Raw genomic sequence first — 23,598 nt, 5'->3', positions numbered from 1 at the left:
TATATAGACTTACCTCCCCCTGACTATATCTCAGATTTGCCACCAGTCCAGAGACCAGTCCACCAGCCCTTTGGCACCATGCACTTTATCCCTGTCCCATTTACCTACCTCACACCCACTCACACACACTGTACATACTGTACTTATATTTTTATATTTCATACCTTATACTGTTATCTATTTTATTTTTTTTACCTTGCTTATTTAATGTCTATTGCCTGGCTTGCACCATGACCGTCTTGCACTATGTTGTCCTGCACTATGTTGTATGTAATTGCTGCTGTGATATTTTGTAGTATGTAATTGCACTGAGGCCTAGCCTAAAAGTGTTTCATTGTGCTGTACAACCCTGTTTCAGCATAATGATAATAAAGTTGAATTGAATTGAACTGACCGTTCTCCCCGTCAAGATCATATGTGATGCTTCCCACCTCATCACAAATGTTGAAGCCAGATGGCCAGGATCCATGTATGATTCCACACTGTACAACAAATCTGAATAGAGTAGGCCTGAGGTAGTTATGCTAGTCATTCACATGCAGTGTAATAGTTAAATCATTGCAAACCCTAGTGTGATTATAGGACACTATGATGGCCTCCTTCATGGAGACAGAGGGTATCCCTGTCTGTCCTATAGGCCTACCTTATGACTCCCTATTCAGATCCTGCACCTGGACCACAGTCCCGCTACAATCAGGCCTACAGCAAAACCAGGGCAAGAATTTAAATGACCCTAGGAATCCTTGAGCCCAGGTTCAAGTGCCTGAAGGGGCTCAGAGTAACCCCTGATAGGGCGTGCCACATAATAATGGCATATGTGGTATTAAACAACATTGCAACCATCCAGGAAGAGCGACAGTCTACCATCTCTGACATGCCCACAGATGAGGAACCTTACATGCATGTGGGTGACAACAGAGATGGTGGAGTTGTCAGAGACTCCATCTGCAATCACTGCTTTCCACATTAAATCATGCACCACCACCCACCCCACCATCCACCCTGTAACCTTTTAATATACATTACAGTCAAATTCACTGTTATGTTTCATTATTTCATTTTTACTGTAAATAAATATATTTTAGAATATATTTTAAGAATAAGATATAGTTATGTACAGCCATACCACTTTGTACAATATTCTTATACTTCATTTTTATCTGATGCCATGTGTGTTTCACACCACTCAGATTAGACCTGGAATTAGTAAGTGTTCAATTAAAAAATATTTTAAAACTCAATACAGTATTGTAAAGGTGGAGAAAATAATAATATAATCGCACCCTTCTGCTAAATATAAAAATATCATTTTCACTCACGCATTAACTCTGTTGGCAATTTTTTGACATGCTGACTGCCTTTCTCTAGCAGCTCTGAGTATGTCAGATCTGAGTAAGACAACTCAGAGTTCAGGGTTAAGTTTAGAGTTTGTTAAACCGGCTTTCTGGAATACCCCCCTGTACTGAAGGGTCTATTTATGAGTTAATGTAATAATTATGAAGAATTTTTACAAAGGAACTTTTTCTAAACTGCTTTCTACATTGTTTTGGTTGGATGCTCACCCATGAACTTGCTCTCAGTGGAATGGAGAGACCCAGAATAGGTGAAAGGCAGATGGACTGTCTTTTTACCCAGGACCCTTTGCTCTGATCATGCAAACCAGCAATTAATCACAGGTAAGAGTCACTTGTGAAATAGAGTGTTATGCTTAGGTTATATAACCAGGGAAGGTACACTTAAGATAAGATAGAGAGATACTTAGGATTTTTTTTTAAAGAACAAAAGAAAAACAGCTCGTCGAACAAGAAGTGCATTGATTGGCTGACGGGTGAGGCAGGGGAGGTGTGGTGCAGGCTTTAGGACCTTGGTTTGGATAGCCCACAGATCTCTGTGCTCTCTACATCTCAATGATATCTCACGCACACAAGTGTAAAGGCAGCACTGTGTAGGGGAGTCTCAAAGTCCTTCATAAGCCTACGTGCAAATCACAGCTCACCACACAGCTGTTCTTAAGCGCTTTGGGTATCCTGAAAGGCACTATATAAATTGAACATTCATTCATTTATTCTCAGAACATGGAGTGATTGTATTGCTAATTTACATAGTAAAACAGAGTTGCTGTATATTTTTTCTTTAATACATGTCATTGCATGTACTTTATCATTACCTGTTTTTGTTGTCTTTTGTCCTCCTGTTTTTCAGTTTAGTAACTGACAATTTCCACCCTCAGTCTAGCTGACGAGGACTTACATGATTCCTCTGAGACATGCTCTCTCATTGGCCAGGGCTAGGATCAGGGTTAGCTAGGACCCAGTGAGACACAGCAGAGGAGTTTGTTTCCTGGTACTGTGGAAACCACACACATTAGACTGGCTGTGCAACATGCAGCCAGACTGGTTTACAGAAATATACCTGCCCCTCCAATACTGGCACTTTTATAGAACTCATTAATTTCTGAAAAATAATACACAGTGATTGTGCTGTTCCATCTAAGGTCATTTGTCATTTTCGCATAGAAAGAATAAACCTTTCTGAAATACATCAAATAATCATACTATAATCTTATTGGCCCTCTTTATTTTCATTTTCAACCAATCACTTTTTCTACAGTAAACCTCTTTAAACAATATGATCACAGCCACAAAGCAGACAACATACTCCATCAGACACCATACGAAGTTACACTAAACCCAGGCTGGATTTTAATTTCCAGCAATCTTAAAGCAGCAGTTCCAATTGCAGTCCCACCTTAAAATGAAAAGTTAACTAGTCAACATTATTAAAAAAGTGTTGACATTAACAAAGACCGTGTATGCTTATATTTAGAGAAGGGAAAAAAACCCTCAAAAGAACACACACCAGTTGCTTGTGGTATAAACCCACATCACATTACATATTTATAAGAATTCACAATTTCTGCATGTACTATTGCCTGTCGTACGGAACATACTACAGGACTGTCAACTAATCTCAGGTGCTGAGAAATCAATCCATTATTTCTCCTAAGAGATTCATTTAAGAAGGAATCAGTTCAACTGATCCACATAATTTCCTTGAGCTTCACTCATCCATTTAATGAGGAGCCCTGAGCTAATGGCTGAGTTTAGGTGTTCATATAATCTACAGCAGTGACCAAACCACACCCTCATACCACCTTATGGACCAAGCAGATACCCCCCTTCCACTCTACCACCTGTATGTACAAGTGCATCAATTTATGCATTAATATGTGCCTCATTCCATCATGTTTAATGATGATTCAACAAATTTGTTGAACTACAAAAGACTGAACTAAACATGATCAATCTTTGGTTAAATGTTAATGACACAGAAAAACTACATTAAGATTCTGGTGGTCCGTGTCTGACAGGCTGTATATGAGGACACTGAAGATACACTGAAAATAAAACTAAAGGAAAAATAGGAAACAGGACCACCAAAAACTATTTAAAATGTGTACAAAAAAAGCAAAAAAAAAAAAAAAAAAAAAAAAATAAGCAAAGAACGCAACTGATAATAAAAACTATTTGGGGGTGTTCATGTTAACTTTGAACACCATCAAAAACACCCTTTAAAGAATCTGAGGAAGGAATGCACAGCTGGAGGGGTGTCTGGATGGGAAGGGATCCAGCCTGGTAACATCTCCAGACAAACTCACTGGCTGCCACAGATGTATTAGCTCAGCATTGTAGAGTTCTGAGTCGGATAAGGAGCAAAACACAGGCATGATGCTTTGCACATGCATATGCACGTCCAGCCACCCACCCTAATGCTGTCTTGTAAGCACAGAGCACCTCCTTCACCATACCAGTGTAAGTTCAGGATGAAGGCAGCACTTGAGCAATAGTGTCCTTGGCATTCTGGCTGAGTCTCTCAGGGAACTTCACTTCAAACTCTACTACGAGGTCACCACGACGCTCAGGGGTTTTAGGTAAGGGGAGCCCCTCCCCCGTAAATCGCCTCTTCATGCCCGGCCGAATAATGTCCTGGAGGGGCAGGGTGAGGGTGCGGCCGTCTAACGTAGGAGCCTTTACTGTGCAACCACAGAGCGCCTGAAAGAGCAACAGAAACATGCATTCAATGACAAACAAGCAATCAAGCAAATAAAATCTGTCCAAAAACAAAAGGTCTGAGGGTCAGACTGTGCTGGAGATGCCACATACCTCTTTGAGAGACACTCTAGCTGGGTAAATTATGTCAGAACCATTTCGTCTGAACACTGGGTGTGGCTTGTCTTTGACCACAAACACTACATCGGCAGGGATGTTGGTGGGCGTCTCATCGCCCTCCCTTGGGAAGGTAATCTTGGTCCCCTCCTTCCAACCTTTCTTCACCTCCACCGTGAGGATCTTGTCCTCAGACCGGGTCGTTCTGCCATCTGGGTTAAGCCGCTTACGGGAGATCTTCATCTTCTTGGTGCAGCCAGAGAGCACCTCTTCCAGGGTGACCCCAAGGTTGTGGGTCACTGCCGGATCCTGTTTCTTTTCCATCCGCCCAGAGTGGCCACCTTGCATGCCGAAGGTTCGCCCGCGACCCAGTCCACCCATGCCAAAGTTCATAAAGGGGTCATCTACGTCCATGTCGTCATTCAAACCACCACCAGGACGGCCAAAGAAGGCCTCAAAAGGGTTTCGACCTCCGAAGAACTCTGCAAACATGGCGTGAGGGTCGCCCTGGAACGTGTATGTGAAGCCAGGGCCATTTGTACCACCACCTCCGCCTGCACCTCCTTTCAGGCCTGCAGAGAGCAATGACAGATTAAAACAGTTTATCTTTTGCCAGTAGACTTATCAAGTCAACATAAAACGCATCACAGTAATGCAAACCACATTAGAGTAATGTACCACATACACAGTATTATAATCGGTCTTTCACAGATAACGTCAATCAAAAGTGTGTTTTGACTTTAATCGCCATTTTGGAGGTATTCTCTGGTCAATATGGTATTATGTTTGTGCATGCTTCTCCAGTTTGAGTATTTCATTAGTTACTTGAAAAGTTGCGTGTTAAAACTCGTGTTTACTGTACCATTAACAGGTATACCTCCAAACTGGCTAACGTCTCACGCACTTGACTAGCAAACACCGATATAAGGTTATGTAATTATGTAACCAATGCGTGTATTTTTCTCATAAATTAAATTGAATAACTATGATATAAGTAAAGCATTTTATAAAATACTATCTTCAAATCCATGAACGGTTCTGGGTTAGAAAGTTCAGGCGTCAGGCATGTCTAAAGGAATATTGCTGACGGCACTTCAACTGCCGTTTCGAGTCTGATCCAGAATCTTCCAGCAAGAGCTCCTTTCAAAACGCAAACGACGTAGGCGGCTAGGTTAGACATATAGGCAGTCTGCGGGGTGCTACGTGTAGCCGTTTATGGTTTTTGCTGTTTTTTTACGCCAATACCCGAAATGCACAACTCTAATGGTTAGCTATATGAAGACTGTGGTGTTGTTCAAAGTGCTCGCAACAACAAAAGGATAACTAACGCTAGTAAAAGGGCAAAGGCTAAAAGCCTGTTCGCTGTAGTGGGTTACGTTAGCCAACTAGTGTTATTAGTGTTAGTTTCGGGGCTGTCCTGCGATCGACATAATCGCTATAACTAGCTATGTTCGCCGTTTCAAACTAGAATAGTCGTATTAACCACTGGGAACTTCGGCCAAATCGCATCGTCGTCCCAGAAATGTTAGCGAAGGACAACAGATTTATCAACTGACAATAATAATAAATGGCAACAATAAAAGTTGTTTTAAGCGGTTATCCTTACCCTCTTCCCCAAATCGATCATATATGTCTTTCTTTTCGGGATCGCTCAAAACATCGTACGCTTCCGCGATCTCCTTGAATTTTTCTTCGGCATTCGGTGCTTTGTTTTTGTCCGGGTGATATTTTAAAGCTTGTTTACGGTAGGCTTTCTTGATCTCGTCGTCGGATGCCCCCTTCTGAATTCCCAAAATACTGTAGTAGTCCTTCCCCATCTTCACCATTTACGACGTTTTCGCCACAAAGTAGTCTTCTGTCCGGTTATATTCAGCGACGGTACCTCTCGTTAAGTGAACGCACGTCCAAACCCGTCTATCCGCCCCATCTCCTCCCTTTTAAAAGCGCACAGAAAGTTCGAGAATTTTCTGAAAGTGTCAAGAAGTTTCTCAGCGAGTTTCCCTCTGTCGACGTCACATAATTTACAAAACCGCGTCGTTGATTGGACGCGGTGAAAGCCGCGTGGAGACGTCACCGTCAACGAGTTCACGCAACGAGAAAAATGTTTAGTTAAATGTGGGATATTCCGTACCATTTTAATTAAAGTAATCACCAGTCAATGTGGCGTTGTCTCTCTTGAGCCTTGAACGAGCTTTTAATAAAAATAAAATAATAATAAACGAGTTATGCTTTAATGAATTGCTCAGCCTTGAAGGAGGGGATGAAAACACGTTTCAGTTTCACGTGAATGTTATATTGCCTTAACATATTCTAACTGCAGGTTATGTCCCAGTTTGCACCGCGTACCCTGTGCATTTAATAGATAGATCACGTAATACTCGTATACAATGATTAACATCGTTCTCCACGCGCATAAATTACCACCAACTGACCAAATAACTTCTAATCACATTTTAGAATAAACGGCATACGCTGATTTCTTCTGCAACTTCATCTTTTATAATGATAGTAATAATAATGTTATTATTGTTATATATTACGTATATTATTCATTAGATATTATAGCTGTGGGTATCATAAATATTAGCCCTCCTACTCTAGTTGATTGCACCAATAGCAGAAGCTAGCGATATTTGTTGGCTGTTTATTTGTCCAATAATCGGTCACTCAGCTGCATCTTAACGAATTTCAATTGGTTTAAGAGGACAAAAGGAGAAACAACGTACGAAGCAGAGACCGTGTACAATCACGCATGACTTCTGGTTCGTGCGTCGACACGCTCAGCGCTCATTGGACGGTGTGATGTCTGGCGATGACTCTGATTGAACGTTAGACCTGTCAGACATCTTGGACGACAAAGAGTTTAAACTGCAGAAAAATGAAGCATTACGAGGTAAGACAGTTTCCATAATTTCTCAGACTATCAAATGTTTTTTTTTTCTTAAACAGAGGTTTGTAGTACTGATATAAACAACAAAAATATGTTGGAGAGTGCGAAATGCTTTGGTGTGCAAGTAGGTAGCTAGATGAAAGGTGATTAAGGGGCATTAGACGCACTTGTCGGTGCAGTCGTTCAAGATCGTGCTTTGACCTAATCGCACGAGATTGCACAACAACGAACGCCGACCTACACGACTGTGGTAGCTGCACTAAAAACTATAAATACACTTTACTGTTTAAATATCTGCGGATGTAATGTTAACTAGCTAGCAGTTTCATTCATTCACTAGTGGCCCACCATAACACCGTGTTTTGAAACTGCAAAGATAACAGGCCTAACATTTCTTCACTCTTAGTCAGCTGGCGATGGTGGTGGTTTGGTACACAGGCTGTAGGTTTTTTATTAGATTATTACGCCCTCGTCGTAGCATCTCAATCAAGTCAGTTTTTCGTAAATTCTCTAGAAATTAAATCATATTATTTCTATAGCAACTATACTAAATGTATTTAGTAGGCTACAATCATGGTTATTTTAAAAATGTGGTCAGACTGGCGGTAACTGTCAAATAGTTTAGCTACGAAAACCACGCATTTGCTGTAAGATTGGCGGACGTTTGGCATTATGTTTAATACGAGAATATGATATAATGCTCGAATTGCTTTTATTTTTAAAATGTGCCCAGCTAGGTAACTCGCACGTTTGCAGATTCATAATCATGTTGCAGACACATAGCTACTAGCTTGTAACTAGTTTTCTTGCATTTTAATATACAGTAGTCCGTCCACAGAGGGGAGACAGAGTAAATGTTATGCCAACTTTTACACAGAAGCAGGATAACGGTCACATTTTTAATAACTGGTTTCAACAATAATCCGATAAGAAAAACTTAACAGCAACCTTTGTGAAACTCGCGTCTAAACAGATAAAGGACAACCGAGAATAACAACACCGACCTGATGTCACAGTGAAAGGAAACTGAAGCGCTCTTGTCTCTCCGTACCAACCATGTCGGATAGCTTTCATTAAGTCCTTTCACACGTCCCGTACCATTTCGAAATGACCAAGCTGTGGGATTTGCCCTCTCAAAAGGGAGGTTCTGTCTCTACTAACACCCCCTCCTTCCCCGCACATGGTTTCAAGTTATTATTAACTCTCCCGTGTGTATGTGAGTGTAGACAGACTACAAATCTAGCCACACAAACTGCAAATGCCTCAACCTTAACACGGTTTAAAAAAAAATAAAAGGATGCATCATTACTGCATTGGATAAGTGACACTATGAGTGCCGTAACTATTCTAAGCATTGTGCTGGTACTGGCCTCGTGGTGCCTCTCTGTGACCTCACCCACTGTCCTGTAGACCATGGGGGGGTGGCACATTTTGAAATGCCCTTCATTTTACTTTGAGTATACAGAGTCTAATTGGAGCTTTGCAGATGCTTTGCTGTTTGATCCCCTCTTGACTAAAGAGTGTACGTTTTGTAGGCAGGTTATAATTAGTACCATGATAAGGGAAGGTGAGATAGAGAGAGGGTTTTCTTCGTGTGTGTGTGTGTGTGTGTGTGTGTGTGTGTGTGTGTGTGTGTTTGCTCAAGTTGTATAAGTGTGTGTGTATATATATATATATATATATATATATATATATATATATATATATATATATATCACTCAAAATGTATTTATATAGCACTTTTTACAACAGTTGTTGTCAGAGTCCATGCCCCCAGAAAACAAGCCAAGGATGGCAGTGGATGGGGGGGGGGGGGGGGGGGGTCGTCATCCTCTTCTGGCCAATGCCAGTCACCATGACAACAATAATTGGACAGATACATAAACAAAGAAGTTGTGTCTCTATGTTGTGTGGTGTGTGTTATATATATAAGAGAATAATATAGCCTAACAAGTACAAAGCAAGATTCTGTAAGTATATATATATATATATATATATATATATATATATATATATATATATATATATATATATATATATATCTTACAGAATCTTGCTTTGTACTTGTTAGGCTATATTATTCTCTGTGATCGTTATTTGTCTCTTTGAGACAAGGGAATAAAGCTCCTGAACAAGACGGATTGTTTATGGTTTTTAGATATAAAACGTTTTATTTTCTTCCTTCTAAATTTGTGTGTGCAATTATGCATGTGCTTGTACAAACAGCCAAGAGCAGAGGAGAGAGAAAGACAAATGGGTGGAGTCTGGAGCAGAGAATGGTAGTGGGTGGAGTCTGGAGCAGAGAATGGTAGTGGGTGGAGTCTGGAGCAGAGAACGGTAGTGGGGCGTGGGGAGGGAGACTGAAACGTCCACAGCTGACTGGCTGGGTCCCGCCTGACTCTTGGTTTAGAAGGTTGTTTTAGAAGCGCTGTGGCAGGGACACGTGAAGCGTGAAACCACAGAGAGACCACAGAGAAATTAGGCACACAGACAGAGTAGAGAGGAATCATGGACACATTGGCTTTAGAGGCCACCCAGCCCAAAAAGGCTCAGAACGGGGCAGCGCCCACAAGCCCCCTGCTCCCTGTACCGACAAAACGCAAGCCAGCCAAGAAGGCTAAGAAAGCTGTTGTCTTTTTTGAGGTGGAGATTCTGGACGCCAAGACCAAGGACAAGCTATGCTTCCTGGACAAGGTAAGAAGGCCCCACCCACTTCACCCTCCAACATTTCTGCATGCCCTGCAAACCACTTTTGTTCTCAGCCTGGTTCAGTGTTGGTTACGTATTTCTTCCTTGTCAGACATGACCTACATGACCTGGAACACACAGGGTGTTACTGTGTTTTCTTGGGAAAATACTGTGGAGATACTGTCTGCCTGAGCTATCTATAGCACGTCCACTAGCCACTAGCTTTGAGGAATGTGTGCTCTTTGGTGTATCCTTGCGCGGTGCCATGTTACAGTAGCCGGAAGCCACACCATGCTTATACAGTTAGCAAGGATCTGGCAGGAGGAACCTGTGCGGTCGCCAAGCGTTCTCATGGGATAGATGGGGTTAGCACGTGTCTTCGGAGCATCCTGTGGAACCTCCAGTCTGACTGCCACATTTGGGCTTTACATCACAGCAGGACCAAGCGATTTATTGTGATGTCGGGAGCTTAAAGAATACCATCATGGATCTAGAATCTTACAGAATCCACTTGTTCAGTACGACTCAGTAGTTTGCTTTAGAATGATCTTTTAGACTCAAGGGTCTGGACCCTGGAAGCCCAAAGCTTCTCTGCTGTATGCTATATCCACTGTATGCTATGCCTTTCAGAATACAGAGCTTGGGCCTCTTACAGTAAGAACCATCTTTGTACAGTAGAGCAGAGCTCTGCATTTCTAACCAGCTATTGTACTGGTATTTTTATACCATGTATTTTATAAATACAGTTATTATACTGTATTTTTAATACATAAAGGTACTTTATTTGAGTCTTGATGAGTATAAAATTGACCAGAACGAACCAGAAATTGGAATTTGTCATGTGGCGTTCTTCAACACAGTCCCAGTGTTGTCACAGGATCCTTCCAGCTGTAAGAAAGATGATCTAATGCTATGTGATCAGTGGGCCATGTTGGCTCAGCCGTAAGAAAGGTGATCCGGTGAAGGGATTAGTGCGGCTGTTGGATGTGGCAGAAGGATCAGGACACTCCATTATATGTGCATTTATCACTGGAGTTGAGCTCAGTGTAAACAAAAATCAAACAAACAAAAGTTTAATGTTATGAGGAAAATAATTTATAAATTGTGATATTGCCATCATGGATTATACTATCATTCCTTGGTATTATACAGTTTCAAAGACATTTTGTCAATTTGTAATGAAAAATACACTTGATCAGTCTTTCCAGAAGTACCGATTATACCCAAAATATTTTAAGACAAGCATATTGGGACATCACATGATGTTACAGAGATAAATTTGTTGTGTGTAGTCAGTCACCTCGGCTGCGTGATTTTCAGATGAGTAAGTGTTGAGTGAGTAAGGGGCAGGGGCGGTGGGCTACTTTACAGCCCAGCTGTGCGGTCCTGTACAGATCCGGAGGTGTGGAAGGAGATGAGTTCTGGAATTCAGCGCTTGACTGAAATCATGCCATATATAATTAACATGATATAGCTATAATAACAGCATGACAAGACTTGGTTTCTTATGTACTCTCTTTCGTTTGATCTCATGCTGTCACGATGGGATGGTCTGTCCTCATAATGTGTTAAACATATTGAGTGTATATGTGAAATGCAGTAATAATTTGCAGATTTTTATATGGACCAATATGTAGTACCACACACACAAACATAAACGTGCATATGTGTACAGAAACACCTGCATGTGCTCACACGCTCGAGTGTTATGGTGTGCTTTACTCTGAATGTTAACATAAAGCCATGAGATCTCTTGCATTTCTGGTAAACCCCAGATGGATGTGTAGGACATGCAGCTTCAGGGGTGGGTGGGGGTGTGTGTGTGTGTGTGTGTGGTGATGTCAGGGAATGCCAGCTGTTCCAAAATCCTGCTCCCTGTGGAGAACGGGAATAGAGGCTAAATGTATTGCTGATTTCACACACATGCACACACGTACACAGACAATCCCCCAGATGGGCTGGGTCACCGGCGAGGTGTTTACTTGTGTTGCTTTACTGGCAGGTGGACCCGAACGCGACCATCGGAGAGATCAAGTCTATGTTTCACAAGAGCCGTGAGTGGAACCCATAGATTTTGTGTAGTGATAGTGGAATGTGGCAGCTAAATGTTTAGAGGAACATACTCAATGTTCTGTTAAGCCCCGCAGATTTGCTCAAGTACTTGATGGTTGTGTAATATACAGATTTTAGACCTGTTTGTTGCCATGTGTGTTTCAGACCCTCAGTGGTATCCTGCACGACAGTCTATTCGTCTTGACTCCAGTGAGTGCTTCCATCACGCACGGCATGTCCACCGTGTCCACTGTACTAAACTGCAGGACGCCAGTAATAACCAGATTGAGTCTGCAGTCAGATCAGTGGGTCACTGGATGTGAGCTTGGGTGGAGGTGTGATGGGTTTACATTCACACTCCGTTTTGAGCAGTGATAACTTGTCCAAAAATATTTTTTCTTCCAAAACATTGGGCCAGTGAAGATAATGTTTACATTTTATGTCAGCATTCTGTCCGATGAAGCAATTTAACAATTTTTCCCTAGTTACTTTAATTATTTTAAGTTTTACAAATTCTGTTCTATATTATAACAAGTCATTGGGGTACAGATTATTACAGTATAGTGAGGTGGATTTGAAACTGAATACAATAACTATGAGTATGGTGATGCTGTATTGATGCATTGTGGGATTTGTGGTACAGAGGGCAAGTCTCTGAAGGATGAAGATGTGCTGCAACACCTGCCTGTGGGAACAACAGCAACCTTCTACTTCAGAGACCTGGGAGCTCAGATCAGCTGGGTCACAGTAAGACATACACACACACACTCACACACACTCACACTCTTTTACATCGTAGACCTGGGAGCTCAGATCAGCTGGGTCACAGTAAGACATACATACACACACACACACACACACACACACTCTTTTACATCGTAGACCTGGGAGCTCAGATCAGCTGGGTCACAGTAAGACATACACACACACACACACACACACACTCACACTCTAACACTCTTTTACATCGTAGACCTGGGAGCTCAGATCAGCTGGGTCACAGTAAGACATACACACACACACTCACACACACTCACACTCTTTTACATCGTAGACCTGGGAGCTCAGATCAGCTGGGTCACAGTAAGACATACACACACACACACACACACACACACTCTAACACTCTTTTACATCGTAGACCTGGGAGCTCAGATCAGCTGGGTCACAGTAAGACATACACACACACACTCACTCTAACACTCTTTTACATCGTAGACCTGGGAGCTCGGATCAGCTGGGTCACAGTAAGACATACATACACACACACACACACACACTCTAACACTCTTTTACATCGTAGACCAGTGAGCTCAGATCAGCTGGGTTACAGTAAGACATACACACACACACAGTCCCCTCTTTATCCACACACACCCACTTACACTCTGAATGAATTGATATGGTAGCACTATACTGACACTCTGAATATCTACCCATATCTAACCAACTGTGACAACACTCTGACACTCTGTTTGTAGTGGTCTCTACATTCACATGCTCCACTGTTTGTCTTTGGGTTTGTGTGTGTGGACTGTTGCTTGCAGTTTTGTGCTGTGCAAAACACATTGTGTTTGTACGTGAATGTATTTGAAATTCACTCCTGTGCAAGCTTGAGCAAGACTGCGGTATCCCAAAGTGTGTGGGGTGTTTATATATATAACCTCTGGAAATTTGTGAGCACACTTCTACCACCCCACATCCACCATGCCAGCTATGTGAGGGAGGAGGGGGGACTGTGTGCTTGAGGGAGAGAGAGATGGCTGTTTTCTGCCTGCAGAGAACTAGCTGTGTCCTGGCTCTATGACCCTGCTTATGAAACCCCTCCAGCAAAGAGGAGTCTCACCCCTGAGCTGGCACTCAACTCTCATTTTCATTCTCTCTCTCTCTCTCTCTCAGGTGTTCCTGACAGAGTACGCAGGGCCTCTGTTAATCTACCTGCTGTTTTATTTCCGTGTGCCATTCATTTACGCGCCGAAATATGACTTCACCACCAGCAAGCACTGGGTCGTCCAGTGAGTGTTACCAGTGTGCATCCAACAGCCTTGAGTACAACGTATTAAAAATGCCTTCTAGTTTTGCAGCATAGTTTTAGACTGATATTGTCCAACTAATCTCCTTTTAGACCTATGATATTAAAAACATTAGGGTAATTGATTTTTTAAAGAATGTTAAAGGGCTGATGGGTAACGTAGTTCTGCTGTGTTGTAGTTTGGCATGTATGTGTCACTCCTTCCACTATGTGAAGAGACTTCTTGAGACTCTGTTTGTGCACCGCTTTTCCCATGGGACGATGCCACTACGCAACATCTTCAAGGTGACCAATAAACCCACACACACGCACATGCACAGAGTAATCACTAGATGAGAGAGCGGCTTTATTGCCCTGTGGACGGAGTCTCTAGGACACATGTAGGAAAGACTAGGTCATTACATGGTGTAGCGTCTTCCTGACTGAACACCACTGACTCAACTCACCAGCTCATTAGCACTTAGCTGGGTAGTGCTGGGGCCTTTGATGAATGTAGTTTGATATTTTCTAAAGCAACCATAGCAATAACCTTGGCCTACATATGTCCTACATATGTGAACTATTTAGGTTTGCATGTGAGCACATCACATAGTTGTGTGTGTGTGTGTGTGTGTGTGTGTGTGTGTGTGTGTGTGTGTGTGTGTGTGTGTGTGTGTGAGAGAGAGCATTTGTTGGGGGCAGTCATGTAGCTTAAGGATAACATTTATATTGCCTACAGTAATAATAATAATAAAGTATTATATCAAGTTAAGTCAAGTGTATGTGTTTCAGAATTGCACATACTACTGGGGATTTGCTGCATGGATGGCTTACTACATCAACCACCCACTCTACACACCACCCAGTGAGTTACTGCACCACCCACATAGCTGCTACAATGCCCACTGTGCACACCACCCACACCTGATTTACATACCAAACCCCACACACATCTCCCACACACGCGCACACCTGATTTAAATACTAACCTCACACACGTTTTAAATGCTAAACCCCCCCCCCCCAAAATACACACCCACACACCAGATTTAAATACTACCCCCCACACACGTTTTAAATGCTAACCCCACACATACACACCTGATTTAAATACTAACCCCCCCCACACACACACCATATTTAAATACTAACCCCACACACATTTTAAACGCTAACCCCACACACACACACCAGATTTAAATACTAACACCACACACACCCACACACGTTTTAAATGCTAACCCCACAAACACACACCTGATTTAAATACTAACCCCCCCACACACACACCATATTTAAATACTAACCCCACACAAATTTTAAACACTAACCCCACACACACACACCAGATTTAAATACTAACACCACACACCCCCACACACATTTTAAATGCTAACCCCACAAACACACCTGATTTAAATACTAACCCCCCCACACACACACCATATTTAAATACTAACCCCACACACGTTTTAAACGCTAACCCCACAAACACACACCTGATTTAAATACTAACCCCACACACACCCACACATGTTTTAAATACTAACCCCACACACACACTTGATTTAAATACTAACCCCACACACACTCACACACGTTTTACATACTATCCAGGCACACCAACCACATGCTCGTGCTTCATCCTGATGCCCAGACAATAAGGTCCTGCTCTTCTGCGTGTTGGTTCTCCAAATGCTGCCGTGTGTGTGATCTCTTGCGTGGGGTTGTAGCCACGCGGGCGTAATGCCACCTGTCTGTGTTCTTCCTCACTCTGGCTTTATGTTCCTGTCACAGCGTACGGTGAGCAGCAGGTGAGAGCAGCCCTGGTCATTTTCCTGGTAAGTGCTCACCCCAGAACAGACGCCGGCTCTGGTATCACTATGCCTTGTTTATCCACACTCACTACTAATCTCTGAAGTGTGATTTCAAGAAAGACACTGAACTATGTGGTTAAATTCCATTCTTCTCGACCCGTTAATAAGACTGACACATTTGTCATTCAAAAACTCAACAGAAGCGCATGTTAAGTTCGATAGCCCCACCTTGATACAATGAGAGATTTGATACAGGACCCTGTGCTTACTGGTGAATTCAGTACCTCACACAAGTCCATTTTCAGTCTTGTAGAGTCTAGTGTTTTTACAGTGTGAACACAGTAAAGGGTCTTGAGTCTTGACCTTTAGGTTGGATCCTTTTCTGTTTCAGTTCTGTCAGATTGGGAACTTCTCTATCCATATTGCTCTGAGAAATCTACGACCACCGGGTAAGACCAGCACCCATCCCCTTCACAGTCAAAATCGGAAAGAAAGAAAAATAGACGTAGGCTGAGAATTTAAATAGTAATCTTTTTTTTAATTAGCATTATGGTACTTTAACAACAAATTATAAGAATTGACATGATGACGTATGTTGATTTGTGGTCTCTCTTTGTTAAGGCTCCAAGACGAGAAAGATCCCGTACCCGACTAAAAACCCCTTCACCTGGATCTTCTTGCTGGTGTCCTGCCCCAACTATACATATGAGGTACACTACGCCACTGTGACCCCTAACTCCTGACTTCAGTCAGAGTAACCAAAACTAATTATTTTGCTTTAACAAGACAAAACCAAAAACATAGAGGAAGACTAAGAATGTAGACTTCTTTATGGGCACTAGCTGAAGATCTCCATGGCAGCTACATATGTTTGTTTCCCCATTATAATGTGGACACCTCATGTACACAAACGTTGTGCTGTTGTGCGCATAGTGTGTTGTGCCCTGCTGCAGTAACACATACGTGTCACGTGCCATCCATCGTCCAAGATACTTCTAGCCAAAGCCACTTCCTGCCTCTTGTGCCAAAGTCCAACAGCATGTCTGAAATGTCTAAGAGACCTGACTTGGCATCAGTTTCTAAGATGAAAATCACCATGACCTGGGGAGAAACCTGATCCAGGATCAATAGGCCACAAGGCCCATGCTTTGCATCTTGATTGCCTACAGAGGGCAGTATAATTCCAGATCAGCACTCCCAGAGCATGAATGTTTCACTCAGATTTTTTTTTGTTGGAGCATTTCATCTGTGGATCATGTGTAGAATTGTGTGAGGATTTGGGTGCCTTACTATACATTTACATTTTAAATTGAGTCCTTAAATATTTGTGTCTCGTATGCCAGAGGCACATACAACAATACAATGATGGAAAATCTTCTGCATATCAAACAGACATACATGTACTATATTATACTGTAGATATTGTTTTATATGAAACACTCCAAGCTCTCTAATTAAGGACTCTTGGGTCTTCCAGACAAAACATTCTAGATCCACTCCTCTGGGATCTTTCTCGAGTTTACAAATGTACTCTGTTCTAGCTCCAAGTAGCCTGGTAACAAGTAGTGCTGTGGTCCTCAATCAGCAGTCTGGGGCAGATGCAGAGCTGGAATTGGACTGGACTGTGAATCATATCACAGCTATCAGTTGATTTGTGTGTGTGCTTTGAGAAGTGTGATTTCCATGTTGTGTAGACCATGTAAAGTTGTTGGGGTGCTTTATGACCGTGTGTGTGTGTGTGTGTGTGTGTGTGTGTGTTTGTGTGCACATGCAGCTGGGTTCGTGGCTGGGTTTTACTGTGATGACGCAGTGTCTGCCTGTGGCCTTCTTCACGCTGGTGGGCTTCATCCAGATGACCGTGTGGGCTAAAGGGAAACACCACAGCTACCTGAAGGAGTTCCGTGACTACCCGCCCCTGCGCTCACCCATCCTGCCCTTCGTCCTGTAGCCCTGCCTCCCTCCCAGCACGCCTGCCTGAACCCTGCGCCTCCTCTTCCTCAGTCCATGCTCCTCCATTTACCCAGGAGCGATAATAAAAGTGGCTGGTTGAATTGCAAAAATGCAGACTGGTTCTGGATTGAGGGAGCCCAGACTGAGTACAAGGGCGCAACGCTGACTTCTTCTGCTTACTTGTTTTGCTTCTTACTTTCAGAACACCACAGTCCTGACAATCTGGGCTTTGTCCCAAATGCAGCTTCCTGCTTTTTAAACACTTTCTGCAAAGGCCATTCTTGCAGCCATGATATAATAGCTGCAAAAAAAGAAAATGAGATGTCTGTCGCTCTATTGGTTGTCCCTGTGTCTGAATAAGTAGTTTGGTGTAAAAGATGTCTATGGGCCTGCTGGTGAGATTCTGGACATGGCCAAGCTGAAGATCCTACACTCTTAGTTCTTCTAAGCATTCTAAATATAATGACTACTAGAAATCTGACTAATCAGTAATCATTTTAGACTCATTGAGAGCAGTTCTAATTAATTATAAAAAAATCAAACAGAACCTGAAGATGTTTGAGCGTTCTGGTTTGGCACACATTGGGAGGGGGACTGGTGGTGTTACTGTTGATGTGTTCATGTTGATTTATAAAAATGAAAAATCAATGCATTCTCTGACACTTGTGTGGACACTGTTTACCAGTACTAATGTTTACATTCTAAATACACACTAAAGGAATCTGCTTTGTTGTGTGTAAGGTTTATGTATTTACAGCTGTTCTCATTACACACGCACACAGTAGCGATGCACCAATAGTTAAACCAGTCGGATGAAACCTTTAGTTTTCTTAAGAGCTAGCATATAATGTCACCAGGGGCATTTGATAGGTAGCTTAGCCCAATCTAAGTGTAATTGGACATTCAGGCGTGCTGTGCTCATGCAAAGCAGTGCACATAATGCTCAAGTTCAAACCAAACAATTCATGTGATTAAGAGAGTGAGTGATGTTGGACTCTCAAAGCTGAAGATTTGGCTGTGTGGGGTTGGCACATAAAATAATCCTCGACACGATGGCCAAGGGCTCACAAGATGCTCTTTATTGTTTAGAGCAGCTTTATTTACACAGAGAATAGGATGAGAAGGGTTGGAGAGGAAGTTGGAGAACTACTCCGCATTTGCTTCGAGCCTCTTCTTCCTCAGGTTGAGCCTTCTCTCTCGCTCATATTCTTTCATTCGCATCACGTAACTGCAAAGAACAAGGAAAGAATTCACTGAGTAAAACGGGCTAAATGCAGCAAAGGCCAATAGGTGTCACAGGTCTGCGTTCACCAAACTGGTCCACGGTGGCCGTGGAACGGTCTGGAACACAAGTGGACAATCACTTGAGTATCCGTTAGCTGTCTGTCTCCTATTTGAGCAGCGATTTATAATAATAATAATTAATTTTATTTCAAGGCGCCTTTCTAGACACTCAAGGACACCGTACACACAATAAAATACAAGTAAAATGTAGTACACACAAGAGAAAACAATACAATAACACTTTTTAAAAAAATCAGGTAATATAAGCTAATCTAAAAAAGTGCGTCTTAAGTCTGCTTTTAAAATGTGTGAGAGAATGAATGTTACGGATGTCGGGTGGGAGCGTGTTCCAGAGTTGAGGAGCAGAGCGACTGAAGGCCCTGCTCCCCATGGTACTAAGACGAGCAGTAGGAACAGTGAGATGAATGGAAGAGGAGGATCTAAGTGTACGGGAGTGTGAGGTAATGTGGAGAAGATCTGAGAGATAAGGGGGAGCCAAATTATGGATAGATTTAAAAGTGAGAAGCAAGATTTTAAACTGGATGCGGAAATGTATGGGAAGCCAGTGGAGCTACTGTATCGCTCTCGGGGGGGAAATCCTCGATTAATAGCATGAGTAAGCATGTCAAATCGTCTAAGAACATACAGACATTGTGAACAACAAGGCATCATGTCTTGAGCTCCTTACTCTTGATGTTCGCAGTAGTCCCAGTCGTGTCTCTCGTGTTTGCAGGCCAGGAAGTTGGGGAAGTAGTCTCTCTTACACTTCATCAGTTTGAGGAGGTAGTGAGCGCAATAGTCGCGCTGCTCCAGGGGCAACATCGCCAGGTTCATCTGCTCCTGACTGGCAACCATCACTACAAGAAGAGGGTGTCATTTCACTTTTAACTTGGTGTTCAGTGTAATGATCCTGCAATGCGCGCCCAAGACGAGGCACTCGCATCTAACTTTGAGGTAGACATAAAAAAATGTAGCGGCATATAATAAAAACGACAACAATGATAATCAACTAGGCAGTTAAACTAGTGTAAATCTTATGAGACAGGTTATCACATCTGCATAGCCGTCTAAAGTTAGCAACACGTACAGCTGCTGCACTGACAGACGCTACTAGAGCAGCTAGCTATGTTAGCTGACTTCTCTGATGCGCCTTTAATAATGTTTACATTCGGCGTACTATAATTACTTTTATAATTACTTTATAATTACTTAAAGTAATTAAATTGTTTTGCGCGTAATGTGTTCCCTAGCCAGCCTCGACAGCTTTACCTCTCTCCGTCCTTTCCTTGAACCCGAACTCCGGGTCGTTCTGAAAAGGCTTCTTGGGATCTGGCGTTGTGTCCCGTTCGGTAATGTAGCTTCGCACCAGGTGAGACCCCATACTGGCGACAGTATCTCACTCCACTTTAGCGACTATTTAAAATGTGAAATTTATGGATACAACAACAAAGTCCCGCTCATTGCCATTCGGTCACCTCCAGAATCACTGCTTGGTCTACTTCCGATTTGTACAGGAAGTAAACAAGTCGGTTCGTACCACTTGTAACACAGTCCTATAATACCATGTGTATATACATTCGTTCCTCTCTTTCAGCGTTTTCTATGTAGGAGGCTCTCAAACAGCCAAGATGAACAGCTCAAAATAGGCCCGATTCTGGCCATAAATTCTGACAACCAAATTAATTGCAAATGTTTTATTTTATACTTTTATATTTTACAGTCTGTTTCTAGCATGCATAATATAAAAATAGTATCAGAACAAGCAGTCATTAAAATGCTATCAAATATTAAAAACATTCTTAATTAATTCAAGCAATATTTGACAACACTGTGCACATGCGCGCACACAAACACACACACACACACACACACACACACACACACACACACACACACACACACACACACACACACACACACACACACACACACGTCAGTTTCAATTCAGTATTAATACTATTACCAGTTTAATGAAAGTGTGATAAAGATTTGCATTTTACAAAATGCAAACAATTTTTTTCACAGACATATTTTTAATGTTTTTCAGGAACAGCAAACCAGCAGTATTGCTGTTAGGCTGACACCCAGAATGCCACATATGCTTGAGTAATAATGCTGTCAACATGGGAGAGGTTCTCTTGATTTCTCTCCTCTGATTTCTCTGCATTCAGCCAAGACTGAGCCCCAGCTACTGGTAGAGGTCATCATCCCCATTGTCCCTGTAATGACCCCCAGAGCCTGGACCAGAGCCTGGACCAGAGCCCTGACCTCCACCTGACTGTGAACTTGAGGGAAACCTACGACAAACACAGACAGACGTGGACAGGTAGACAGATAGATAGTTTGCATTTATAAGCATTTTTGTTTGGTTGTGTCTGTTGTGTGTGTGTGTGTGCATGGCTGCATGTGTGTGTTTGCCTGCATGTGCATGAGCGTGCATGAGCGTGCGTGCGTGTGCACGTGTACCTGAAGTTGCCAAAGCCGCGGCTCTGCTGTAGAGTCTGAGCAAACATCTCATATTTGCGGATGTCGTTGTCACTCACGGATCGACGTGCAAAGCGCATGGCCTCCTCAAAGTGGTCTTTCCTGATCTCAGGCACCGGGTCAAAATCATCGTCCTGTGAGAGACAGACACGCACAGAGATACACAGAGTAATCATGATCTCAGGCACGGGGTCAAAATCATCGTCCTGTGAGAGACAGACACGCACAGAGATACACAGAGTAATCATGATCTCAGGCACCGGGTCAAAATCATCGTCCTGTGAGAGACAGACACGCACAGAGATACACAGAGTAATCATGATCTCAGGCACCGGGTCAAAATCATCGTCCTGTGAGAGACAGACACGCACAGAGATACACAGAGTAATCATGATCTCAGGCACCGGGTCAAAATCATCGTCCTGTAAGAGACAGACACGCACAGAGATACACAGAGTAATCATGATCTCAGGCACCGGGTCAAAATCATCGTCCTGTGAGAGACAGACACGCACAGAGATACACAGAGTAATCATGATCTCAGGCACCGGGTCAAAATCATCGTCCTGTGAGAGACAGACACGCACAGAGATACACAGAGTAATCATGATCTCAGGCACCGGGTCAAAATCATCGTCCTGTGAGAGACAGACACGCACAGAGATACACAGAGTAATCATGATCTCAGGCACCGGGTTCAATACTCACAGGTCAGGCAGGACACAGTCCTGTAGTGGAAATGTACATACACACACACCAACATGCTCTGTACACACACATACGCACATGCTCATGACAGTAATAAATGTATTGAAAATTATAGGTACATTAAAACATGGTACTGACATATACACCCAGAAATAGATATACACATATGAACATGCTCACACACACACACACACACACACACACACACACACACACACACACACACACACACACACACACACACACACACACACACACACACTGACCATGGCAGAGCCCTTCCTGCTCTGTCTCTCTCTCTCAGCACGGATCTCAGCCTCGATGGCCTCTCTGATGGCCAGTTTACAGGCCCTCTGGCAGATCTCGGTCAGGTCCGCCCCGGAGAAGCCCTCTGTGATCCGGGACAGATACGGCAGGTCCACATCCTGGCAGAACATGTGCGCACAAATATGTGTGTGAGAGTGTGTGCACACCTACAAATAAGTATATTTACATGGTTGTATGTTAGCCAGTGTTGGCATGTGTATATTACTCTGTGTGTGTGTGTGTGTGTGTGTGTGTGTGTGTGTGTGTGTGTGTGTGTGTGTGTGTGTGTGTGAATGTTTGAACCAACTTTAGCCACAGGCGACTTGCGCAGGTTTGCTCGGAGGATGGCCGTGCGAGAGGGCATGTCAGGCAGCGGGATGTAGATCAGCTGATCCAGCCGGCCTGGACGCAGGATCGCAGAGTCAATGATGTCAGGCCTGCAGAAGCGAGAGATGGAACATAGATGGAAGATGCAGACGGAAGGAGAGAATGATGGAGAAATAGATAAAAATGGACGAATGGAAGAGGAAATATTTTCAAGAGTATCATGAGTTTCCTTTATTGTATTTTGCTCCTGCTTACTGTGTGAAGATATTTTCCATGGTCTTTTCAGGTGAACTGATTCACTCACACACATGCTGTTACATGCATGCACCTGTTGGTGGCGCCGATGATGAAGACATTCTTTTTGTTAGTCATGCCGTCCATCTCAGTCAGGATCTGGTTGATGACCCGGTCAGCCGCACCTCCTGCGTCTCCGCCCCCCACCACCTCGAGACTTCGCAATGGAGTCCAACTCGTCAAAGAACAGGATGCACGGGGCGGCCTGACGTGCCTGTTAGGGCAAACACACACACACACACACACACACACACACTCTTCTTTAACATACTCAGTGAAGCTCAGAGAAATATACTCTATAAAACTATAAAATGTTTAGTTCCTAAATTGGTAGGTTTTGTCTGACTGGTCCTGTTCACAGCCGCTAATGTATGCATGTACACACACACACCTTATCAAATACATCTCTAACATTTGCCTCAGATTCTCCAAACCACATAGTCAGCAGCTCTGGGCCTGTAAGATGAAAAATATGGTACACATTATAGACCCACACAAACATACATATTATAAACACACACGTACACATTATAAACACATACAAACAGATGTACACTTGATATACACACTCACTCATGTACACATTATAATCACACACATACACAATATGGACACTGATAC

The 23,598-nt window shown here is 42.9% G+C and overlaps 3 protein-coding genes and 1 pseudogene across 6 annotated transcripts in view; 1 reads left to right on the top strand and 3 right to left on the bottom strand.

The window, feature by feature from the left end:
* Nucleotides 1-2,560: 2,560 nt before the first annotated feature.
* On the bottom strand, nucleotides 2,561-8,194 carry LOC143507919 (dnaJ homolog subfamily B member 1-like). 2 transcript variants are annotated; one of them, XM_076996622.1, is made up of 3 exons: nucleotides 8,061-8,194; nucleotides 4,164-4,738; nucleotides 2,561-4,052 (listed from the first exon to the last, which is right to left on the bottom strand). In XM_076996622.1, exons 1-3 carry the CDS (start codon nucleotides 8,128-8,130, stop codon nucleotides 3,819-3,821), a joined length of 879 nt encoding a protein of 292 aa, XP_076852737.1. In that variant the 5' UTR covers nucleotides 8,131-8,194; the 3' UTR covers nucleotides 2,561-3,818. The 2 variants fall into 2 exon arrangements, with proteins under 2 accessions (XP_076852737.1, XP_076852736.1); XM_076996621.1 differs by lacking the exon at nucleotides 8,061-8,194 and adding an exon at nucleotides 5,773-6,177.
* On the top strand, nucleotides 6,902-18,299 carry LOC143507917 (very-long-chain enoyl-CoA reductase). 2 transcript variants are annotated; one of them, XM_076996620.1, is made up of 12 exons: nucleotides 6,902-7,059; nucleotides 9,700-9,750; nucleotides 11,747-11,798; nucleotides 11,962-12,006; nucleotides 12,440-12,543; nucleotides 13,696-13,811; nucleotides 14,008-14,113; nucleotides 14,600-14,672; nucleotides 15,605-15,648; nucleotides 16,016-16,073; nucleotides 16,246-16,334; nucleotides 17,399-18,299. In XM_076996620.1, the coding sequence occupies exons 1-12, from the start codon at nucleotides 7,045-7,047 to the stop codon at nucleotides 17,570-17,572; spliced, it is 927 nt and encodes a 308-aa protein (XP_076852735.1). In that variant the 5' UTR covers nucleotides 6,902-7,044; the 3' UTR covers nucleotides 17,573-18,299. The 2 variants fall into 2 exon arrangements, with proteins under 2 accessions (XP_076852735.1, XP_076852734.1); XM_076996619.1 differs by lacking the exon at nucleotides 6,902-7,059 and having other exon boundaries at nucleotides 9,425-9,750.
* A 332-nt stretch (nucleotides 18,300-18,631) lies between these two features.
* Nucleotides 18,632-20,389, bottom strand: LOC143507920 (NADH dehydrogenase [ubiquinone] 1 beta subcomplex subunit 7-like). Its single transcript, XM_076996623.1, has 3 exons — nucleotides 20,128-20,389; nucleotides 19,547-19,715; nucleotides 18,632-18,802 (listed from the first exon to the last, which is right to left on the bottom strand). Exons 1-3 carry the CDS (start codon nucleotides 20,237-20,239, stop codon nucleotides 18,721-18,723), a joined length of 363 nt encoding a protein of 120 aa, XP_076852738.1. The 5' UTR covers nucleotides 20,240-20,389; the 3' UTR covers nucleotides 18,632-18,720.
* Nucleotides 20,390-20,537: 148 nt separating this feature from the next.
* The window catches only part of LOC143507921 (transitional endoplasmic reticulum ATPase-like), a 5,521-nt pseudogene continuing 2,460 nt past the window's right edge, over nucleotides 20,538-23,598 (bottom strand). The window contains exons 4-9 of the transcript XR_013129019.1: nucleotides 23,369-23,433; nucleotides 23,012-23,191; nucleotides 22,664-22,793; nucleotides 22,317-22,475; nucleotides 21,325-21,476; nucleotides 20,538-21,155 (exon numbers count right to left, since the gene is read on the bottom strand). The product of XR_013129019.1 is annotated as a transitional endoplasmic reticulum ATPase-like (transcript). The remainder of the gene's footprint in view (nucleotides 21,156-21,324; nucleotides 21,477-22,316; nucleotides 22,476-22,663; nucleotides 22,794-23,011; nucleotides 23,192-23,368; nucleotides 23,434-23,598) is intronic.

Source organism: Brachyhypopomus gauderio, unplaced genomic scaffold, assembly GCF_052324685.1.
Source record: "Brachyhypopomus gauderio isolate BG-103 unplaced genomic scaffold, BGAUD_0.2 sc753, whole genome shotgun sequence".
In the NCBI taxonomy this organism is placed as follows: Eukaryota; Metazoa; Chordata; class Actinopteri; order Gymnotiformes; family Hypopomidae; genus Brachyhypopomus; species Brachyhypopomus gauderio.
This window is presented reverse-complemented; position numbering and strand designations above follow the sequence as displayed.

Coding starts and splice junctions, on each gene's coding strand:
- LOC143507917 (XM_076996619.1), top strand. CDS start 9,565: ATGGACACATTGGCTTTAGAGGCCACCCAGCCCAAAAAGGCTCAGAAC. Junction 11,799..11,961: donor GTCTATGTTTCACAAGAGCC/GTGAGTGGAACC, acceptor TGTGTGTTTCAG/ACCCTCAGTGGTATCCTGCA. Junction 13,812..14,007: donor AGCAAGCACTGGGTCGTCCA/GTGAGTGTTACC, acceptor GCTGTGTTGTAG/TTTGGCATGTATGTGTCACT.
- LOC143507919 (XM_076996621.1), bottom strand. CDS start 5,992: ATGGTGAAGATGGGGAAGGACTACTACAGTATTTTGGGAATTCAGAAG. Junction 4,739..5,772: donor TGATCGATTTGGGGAAGAGG/GTAAGGATAACC, acceptor TGCTCTCTGCAG/GCCTGAAAGGAGGTGCAGGC. Junction 4,053..4,163: donor CTAGAGTGTCTCTCAAAGAG/GTATGTGGCATC, acceptor TTGCTCTTTCAG/GCGCTCTGTGGTTGCACAGT.
- LOC143507920 (XM_076996623.1), bottom strand. CDS start 20,239: ATGGGGTCTCACCTGGTGCGAAGCTACATTACCGAACGGGACACAACG. Junction 19,716..20,127: donor CAAGGAAAGGACGGAGAGAG/GTAAAGCTGTCG, acceptor CTCTTCTTGTAG/TGATGGTTGCCAGTCAGGAG. Junction 18,803..19,546: donor GACTACTGCGAACATCAAGA/GTAAGGAGCTCA, acceptor TGTTCTTTGCAG/TTACGTGATGCGAATGAAAG.